The sequence below is a fragment of the Talpa europaea genome (assembly GCF_964194135.1).
Source record: "Talpa europaea genome assembly, chromosome: 14".
Taxonomy (NCBI): domain Eukaryota; kingdom Metazoa; phylum Chordata; class Mammalia; order Eulipotyphla; family Talpidae; genus Talpa; species Talpa europaea.
The window spans coordinates 67,560,225-67,569,474 of record NC_140082.1 but is presented as its reverse complement, the minus strand read 5'-3'; the positions used below and the strand labels follow the sequence as shown (position 1 = coordinate 67,569,474).

At 37.0% G+C, this 9,250-nt stretch overlaps 1 protein-coding gene across 1 annotated transcript; it reads left to right on the top strand.

Annotated features, from left to right (window-relative positions):
* Window positions 1-1,954: 1,954 nt before the first annotated feature.
* CHML (CHM like Rab escort protein) lies at window positions 1,955-3,919 on the top strand (the record flags this gene model as incomplete). The annotated part of the gene is made up of 1 exon (XM_084253802.1): window positions 1,955-3,919. The coding sequence occupies one exon, from the start codon at window positions 1,955-1,957 to the stop codon at window positions 3,917-3,919; it is 1,965 nt and encodes a 654-aa protein (XP_084109928.1).
* Between the last annotated feature and the right edge of the window lie 5,331 nt (window positions 3,920-9,250).

Below are 9,250 nucleotides of genomic sequence, written 5' to 3'. Positions count from 1 at the left end.
TGTGAATGAATGTTCCTGGAATCCACTCCTAACAGTTTCTCTTCAGCCGTCCATTTTTCTGTCTCTGTTACAGCTTAGTTGAGCTAATAATTTTTAAAAAGTTGTCCTGTCCTTCTATTTTGAAGCTGCCTTTAATATCTTTGTAGGTTAGGAGGTGCCTGGTTGAAGCATTTAAACATATATCTGCTTCTCTTACTCTCACCCACAACTCTATCCACTTCTTAGCCAAAAATAAGCATGTGATGTGGTTACACTTCCTCATATACCTGTGTGGGTTCTGTTTTCCTCTGCATACCCTGTGGGGAGAAGGCAAAATAAGTAATTCAGACATCCATACATATCTGAGCAGGCCAGACAACACTTAGTTCTGTGCTCAATTCCTTGTTTCTCAGGGAATGCTGAAAACAAGTAGATACTTCATAATCTTTGAGAGAGGTTTTTACTAGACAGGGCTATTGAGATTGCCTTTGTTCACTTAAACTATTAGTTCAGTGAATTAATCAATTTAATAAATTTCCTTTGAATTTTACAGCTACCCAAAATAGTCATGTTAGTCTAGGTGTGCCCAGTTTTCACTGATCTAAGTTTCGGTTAAGTTTAGTGGTAGGCAAAATCAGAGCACAGATAACTCACACTGTGTAATGGTGAGTGATAGAAAGGCCCCCTCACATGTGGTGTGTATCATGCTTTAGTCTAAAGTGTCTGAGAAAATGTGCCTCTTAGCCACTTTGACTGTCCTACCTTTGGCACTAGTACCTCTAGTGCCACACAGATTTTCTGCATGTGGACTGTAACAGGTTATGTTCAAAGTTAACGGCAGTGCCTTCCCTACCATTTTCTATCCCTTTAAAACAAGAAGAGTGTATATTCATCTTGGTAGAGGATGTTTAGATAGAACTTTAATCTTGAGATACAGTGATTTAGGGTTTGGCAAAATGCAAATCACTCTGTTCATATTTTAGAAGTATTTATGTTGAAATCGTATAAACCCAGGAATTTTCCTTTTTAACTTAGACCCAAAAACACACATGTGCCTATGTACATTCACAAAAAGATTTGTTATCAGTACATGTTCCTTTCAGTAGACCATATATGCACCTAAGTATTTTAAAATGGTAGTCATTTCACTAAATTAATACTTTTTATAATAACCTAACTGGTTTATTCAGTTGAAATAGCCTCATGTTATTACTATGAGATCCTGAGGGTGGTTGGAATGTAGAAAAGTCTTCTATTCAGCTATTCTAGACTCACCCACAGACTTTACTCCTAATTATGACAGTGTCTATATAGTACATAATCTGTGTCTATCAAAACAGTGGAGCCACACAATTCTTGTAGTCCAGCCCACAGTTGATACAGTTCTGTCAAATACTGGTTTTCTTAAAAGCAAATGTGATAGAATTGCATTATGTAATTTTGTGTGTGTGTGTTATGGGGGTAGGTGGATGTTATGTCCCTTCATTACTGATCTCCTGATTTGGGGGAGGTATTTCTCTGTCAGTCACTAAAAAAAAAAATTGAAAAAGTATTTAATAACTTTTATAGATTTGTAGCCTAATGACAAATCAGGCTCCAGTGGATTATAATTGATGTTATATAAAATTACTTTTGTACTATTTACAGTTGCATTCTTTCTTAAATTTTCTTTCAGAGTTTCAGTCACAAATGCATATGTGATACATTTTGACTTTTGCCAATAAGATGAAATGCAGAAATGAAAATACACAACCATTGGACATGATTCAATATGCTTTATCTTCTACTTTATGATACTAATTAATAAGGAAAAAAAAGTATCAACAGAAGGTCCTTCTGTTTAACTTCTTGGATGAGCTGGAACATCAAAGGAAAGATTTCTTATAGCCCATTCACACCTCAGTTGAACCTTCAACCCTGGTTCATGAGCACTTCCTCACCAGCCACATTGTCACCAGATGCTTCATCTTCCAGGATGGCTGACTGTCTCCCCACAGAGTTTGATGTGGTTGTAATAGGGACGGGTTTGCCTGAATCCATCCTTGCAGCCGCCTGTTCAAGAAATGGCCACAGGGTTCTGCATATTGATTCAAAAAGTTACTATGGAGGAAACTGGGCGAGTTTCAGCTTTTCAGGATTGCTTTCCTGGTTGGATGAGTATCAGCAAAACAGTGACTTTGGGGGAGAAAGTACTGCTGCATGGCAAGATCTGATCCATGAAACAGAAGCAGCCATTGCTCTTTGCAGGAAGGATGAAACCATTCAACACAGAGAAGTTTTTTGTTATGTCAGTCAGGATACAGATGATAATATTGAAGAGGTTGATGTGCTCCAGAAAAACCCTTTCCCGGTGGCATCTAGCACCCTCTCTAAACCTCTGGGTTTTGCAAACTTATCTAAAGAAACACACTCATCATACATCTCAAGCTACAAAATGCCTGCCAAAGACTCTCAAAAAAGTGATGGAGAGATTTCACCAGAAATAACAGATGTAGAGGAAACCCTGGCAGAAGAGTATTGTGGAGATAAAACATGTATACATACAGCTTTAGATGGGGCTATAGATGAAAACAAACCTATAATGGAAGACAATACTGATCAATCAAAGAAAAATAGGATTACATACTCTCAAATAGTTAAAGAAAGCAGGAAGTTTAATATTGATTTGGTATCAAAGTTGCTATATTCTCAAGGATTGCTAATTGATCTTTTAATCAAGTCAAATGTTAGTCATTATGCAGAGTTTAAAAATGTCACTAGGATTCTTGCATTTCGAAATGGAAAAGTAGAGAAGGTGCCTTGTTCCAGAGCAGATGTCTTTAACAGCAAAGAACTCACTATGGTTGAAAAGAGGATGCTAATGAAATTCCTCGCTTTTTGTTTAGACTATGAACAACATCCTGATGAATATCAAGCTTTCATGCAATGCTCATTTTCAGAGTACTTAAAAACTAAAAACTTGACCCCTAACCTCCAACATTTTGTACTACACTCAATTGCAATGACATCAGATTCATCTTGCACTACAATAGATGGCCTCAAAGCAACAAAAAACTTCCTTCAGTGTCTTGGACGATTTGGCAACACTCCCTTTTTATTTCCTTTGTATGGCCAAGGAGAAATTCCCCAGTGTTTCTGCAGGATGTGTGCAGTTTTTGGTGGCATCTATTGTCTTCGCCGAAAAGTACAATGCCTTGTGGTCGACAAAGAATCTGGAAGATGTATAGCAATTATAGATTGCTTTGGTCAAAGGATAAATGCTAAATATTTCATTGTGGAGGATAGTTATCTTTCTGAGGAAACGTGCTTGAATGTGCAGTATAAGCAGATATCCAGGGCAGTGCTCATTACAGATCAATCTTTACTAAAGACAGATTCAGATCAGCAGGTTTCCATTTTGATAGTGCCACCACTGGAACCAGCAACTTGTGCTGTTCGGGTCACTGAATTATGTTCTTCAACCATGACATGCATGAAAAATACCTACCTGGTGCACCTGACCTGTTCATCTTCCAAAACAGCAAAAGAAGACCTAGAGTCAGTGGTAAAGAAATTGTTCACCCCATATGCTGAAACAAGGGAAGACAAGGAAGAACTTACAAAGCCAAGAGTCTTGTGGGCTCTTTATTTTAATATGAGAGATTCCTCAGAAATCAGCAGAAGTTCATATACTGGCTTACCTTCCAATGTTTATGTCTGCTCTGGACCTGACTGTGGGCTGGGAAATGAGCATGCAGTCAAGCAAGCTGAAACACTTTTTCAGGAGATCTTTCCAGGTGAGGAATTCTGCCCCCCACCTCCAAATCCAGAAGACATAACTTTTGATGGTGATGGTAAGCAACCAGAGACTCCTGGCACCAGTAACATCATAATGGTCGAACTAGAATCCAATGAGGGAAGCAAAGACCTTGAAAGCTCAGAGAAGCACTTTCAAAATTAGAAAAAGCCTTCATCTTGGCATCAGAATATTCTCATTTAGAGGATAGTTTCCTGAGTAATTAGATGTGGTTATTACAATGACTTCAATGTAGGTACCATCTTTAAGTTCTCTTGGAGACATTTAGTCATTGGATGTCTCTATTAACCTATTAGTAACTGATTTATTGATAACTGGACTTTTTTTTTAAGCGGAATGAGCTCCATGATCCAGAATCTTAAAATAGATTCACTTTCTTTTAGTATATGTTAGCAGTTGTGCTAAAGAGAAGGTATTGTATCTGCTAACAATCTTCAGATTTTGTCACTGTCTACAGAAAAAATAATATCTAAGAATATTTTACTTTGGCAGCTATTATAGTTACCCCCTTTGAACAGTGAAACGCAAGAATAAAATATGTGGGTATTTTGTGCATAATATAGGTATGTAGATTGGTGGTGGCAATAACAACTTATGCAAGTGCCAATGATATAATACATTGTCTGTGATTATTAAAAGATTATCTTTGCATGATTCTTTATTTGTGAAATCTGTTGTTTAAAACAAATCTTACAGTTTAATTCTCCTAGCTGATCTTTGTAACTAATCACACCACAGTCTTCATTACAAAGAGAATTCAGCAAGCAATTGAAGAGCTTTACTACACAAACTTAAAAAAGAATAGAGTACAAATGAGAAGGTACAAATATCAGTTCTTAGAATGATATTACACTATCCTAATGTTAAAAATACAAATTGAAAGAAATTGGAGCTAGTTCTTGCTATTTTATTTGCAAAAGAATTTTAATTTGCATGTGTCCTCATACCAATAGCACTGTTATATTAATACTTTTTAAAATAATTATATAGATTATTCTATCAAGGGTTGTATAACCAATCTAATATTTCATACAATTAACTCCCTCTGAGCAGTATATGCTCAAGAATGTATTTAAAGAGAAATAATCTCCTTGTGCAGTGTTTTTTCTAGTAATTTCATTCATGCAGGGTTTTACGTACATGTATATATGTGCTGGTGTTACCAAAATTGCAGGTCTTCAGGCCTAGTCTCCCAGCCAGGAAAGGATCCCAGGCTGCAGTGGCAGCGCTGAGTCCCAGCCACTAGACCACCACGGGCTGGTGTCTCACAAAACCGCAGCAGGAATTTCGCAGACGCTCAGGCAAGCAAACAAGAAGAGGCAGGTTTGTTAGAAAGAAAAAGTTTATTGAGGAGAAAAGGAACAGAAATAAAGTGGGACTTCCAGGCTGGTAGAACCAGGCCAGAGAGGGGCAAGGAAGTCAAAGTGGAGTCGTGCTTCAGGGAATATATACTTCTTTCCCTATTTATTCTAAACCTCCACCAGTCTCTCTGTGATTGGTTAGTTCTCAGTGGTCTCACTCACTGCCTAAATGCCTCTGTGCCCAGAACTAAGTCTCCTTGTCCCAGTCCTTATTTTTTTTCATTATCACCCTTGTGGAGGAACGTCCTGTTATCCCCTAGTCCTGGGGTGTGTGATTAGTCCCCTTTGGAATTTGTTGCCCTTATCTCTGGAGACTTCCTTGACTCTCCTGAGGTTTTTCCTATTCTATTCTGACCATAAGGGCTCTCCACTTGCCCTGTGCCTCAGTGGAAGGTGTTATCAGAAAAAAATTACATAAGCAGGCTGGCAAGTAAAGCAGCGGAAGTACCTGAAAGGGAACATCTGGTGATGGGGGCACAATGCTGTGATTTTAAATAGGTCAGTAAAGACTGCACTGGGGAGATGATAAAAGACCAGGAGGTTTGAGGGAGAGTACAGTAGAAGTGGACTTTGGACAGGTTGTCTAGAGCCTTCTAACATTGTCTGGGACAGAGAGCTATGGGGGTTAAGGAGCGAGAAATCTTATCTGAGTTATACTGTAAATGTTTAGCCTGGCTTCTGTGTTGCAGAGCTATAGTGGGAAGGAGAGAAAGCTTGTTAGGATGGTATTCTCAACCTTTGTTTTTCTTTTTTGACCCCCCATGAGTCTTTTAGACATTGTTTTTCCTGATTGCCCTGCTCTGCATAACATTATTATACCCCAGACATATTGTGTACTTGATTTGAAGGTAGGAATCCTCCCTAGCACCCCCTCCCCGACCTCCATCTCTCAGTCTCTTTTGTCTGTGTATCATGCATGCATAGCAGTTACAGCATCGTGCATATGTATAAACCATTTTTCCAAGTTATTCCAAAAAATAAAACCCAACATTACAAAAATAAGGAAATTATTGAGCCCCAGAACAATTTTGAGATTTGGTAACTGCATTTGACATTGTTCCTCAGAGGGTCATATTAAACTATGTGACATCAGCACAATTAATGGACAATCTTAAATCATTTCTCAGATAAAATAAGAAAAATCTCACAAGTGATTTTGTCACAATCCTGTCAAGTAATAAAAGACTTTTTTCCCCTTATCACGTGATCCATTCCTTTTGAATAGTCATTTCCTGGACTTTTCCTAAAGTCATTTGAGCATAGAAATTAAACCATTTTATTAATATACTTCAACTACTTACCTTGGGGGTAATGAACATGCCTTCTGGATTTAAGAGGCTGCTCAGAGACATACTAGCTCTGCATGGAATAAATCTGTGATTCTTAATTAGTATAGTACTTAAGGCATGGGATTCATTCCACAGTTACTTATAGAGGAAGCTCTATACGTATAAAATCTTTCTAATTTGATAGATTACTCACAAATGAAGCAATGCCTTCTCCCCTCAATGTCAATCTATATCCATATTGATCTATTTAACATACTTTTAATCACCCTTGCTATTGATGCTAGTGTTGTTTTGCATCCCCAATTTTGGGAATCAGTTGTTGCTTCATAGCTAAAAAATGTGAGGCACTTTGCAAATCTAAGGGAAAACATGATTAGTAATGTGTAAAACTGTAAGGGCATGGTCATCAGGTTTAAAGACAAGTCACAGAAGTTAATACTTCTCCAACTAAACAACACATTATTCCACAGAGCAAGCTTTTTCAGGGGAAGAGGAAATATAGGGGGGATTATTGGATAGAAATGACAATGAAACCCAGGAGATGGATCTGTGTTTAAAGAGTCAACACAAATTTTTAACCATAGTGGCAACTTGGATTCATTATTCTTGCCCTTTGTATATAGATATAAGTTAATAATCACACCAGTGTTTAAATAAGAATGTTAAAAATCCTAATTAAGTCAAATTTCAGAATCTGATGATAGTAACTCTATAATCCAAATCTCAGTGTAGAGCTTGAATAGGCTCTGAGAATAAGGTGTTTTTACAGATTATGAGTTAATATTTAGTCATACTTTCCAGTATGGTACAAGAACCAAAACAGAAACTCGGACCAATGGAACAGAATTAAAAATCCAGAGAGAAATCCATTTAGATATGACAGCTAATTTTCAACAAAGGAATTATAGTCATACAGTGGAGAAAAGATAGCCTTTTTAATAAATGGTACTAGGAAACATGAATAGTTACATGCAAATAAATAAATAAAGCAAGACCCATATTTAACAGCATACACAAAAAGTCACTCAAAATTAATTAAAGACTTGGACATAAGAGGCGAAAACATAAAGTACTTAAAAATATATATGGGGGCATACTACATAATATCTATCAAAAAGATGTATTTGAGAGGATCTCCCCGGTGGCGCAGTGGGTTGAGCGCCGCACTATGAAGCTGTCCACAGCCTCTGCAGCATGGGTTCGATTCCTGGCGGGCAGGGGAGATACCCACATGGTGTAGCAGACCTCTCCTGCCTTGCCCTCTGCTCCCCTCAGCAGTGTCTTTGGTTCATCTGCCTGTTCTGCTCCTCGCTCTGTCTCTGGTGAATCCTCTCACCCTCCCATGCCTCTGACCCCAATTCTTGTATAAATAAATAAATCTTTTTTGAAAAAAAGATGTATTTGAGAATACAGTCACAGCAGCAAGGGAAACAACAGCAAAGATAAACAGGTGGAAGTATATCAAACTTAAAGCTTTTGTACCTCAAAAGAAAGCAAAAACAAAAAGGCAACCTACAAAATGGGAATATTTGCATACCAAATATCTGATAAGGCATTAATCTCCAATACACAATCTAACAACAGATCAAAGGAGGCAATTAAAAAACGGGCAAAAGATCTTAATAGATACTTTTCTAAAGAAGATATTCACATAACCTACAAACATATGAAAAAATGTTCAACACAATTTATTATTAAAGAAATTCAAATTAAAACCTCACTGAGATACCACCTCACCCCCATGAGAATGACCCATCTAAAATAGGATGGAATTAACAAATATTGGTGAGATTGCAGTGAAAAAGAATTCTTATTCACTATTAGTGGGAATGCAAGCTGTTAAAGCCCCTGTGAAAAATGTATGGATATTTCTCAAGAATAAAAATGGAAATTCCATTTGACCCAGCAATAAAGCTATTAGGTATTTATCCAAATAATATGAAAAATATAATAATACAAAATGATCAATCTACATCTATGTACACAGCAGCACTGCTTACAATTGCCAAATCATGGAACCAACCCAACTTCAACAGGTGAATTAACTCTGTAGCATATATTTCAATGGAATATTACAAGGAGAAACAGTGGCACTTGGGACAAAACAAACAGATCTTGAGGTTATTATGTTAAGTGAAATCATTCAAAAAGTGAAAGACAGATATAAATACCAAAAAAGAAATTACACCCAAACAATAGAAAAAATAAAAATTTGAACTTGGCAAAAAGACAATGGTTACCAGAGAGAATAGGGGAAAAGGTAGAGGAATTGGGAGAGGGATGCCAATGTGGTATGGACACTGATGGTTTGGCATAGGGAATTAAAAAAAAAAAAAGACAATTGTTTTGTGAGCCTGGGAAGTATAAGAAATTAAAAGCTTCAAGTACATCTGGATCTTTGAATTGGATCTCCCCACATGAAGTAATAGAAATATTTATTGACCACTGTTTTTGCACCAGGCACTGGTCTAAGCCAAAATAACAACAAAGAGAGAAAGAAAAAGAAGAAAGGAGGGAAAGAGGAGAGAGAAAGAAAGAAAGATCTACCATATGACACAAAGATACCACTCTTAGATATCTAGCCAAAGAATCAAAAAACCAAAAAACAAAAACATTGATTCAAATGTATACCTGCACTCATTTATTAATGCAGCACTATTTATAATAGTCATGCTCTAGAAACAACCTGAGTGCCAAAAAAGATGAGTCAATTAAGAAGATGTGGTATATATACACAATAGAATATTACTCAGCAATCAAAAAGATATTTTCTGCAACATGGAATGGAGCTGGAAGGGATTATGCTAAGAGAATTAGCCACAAGG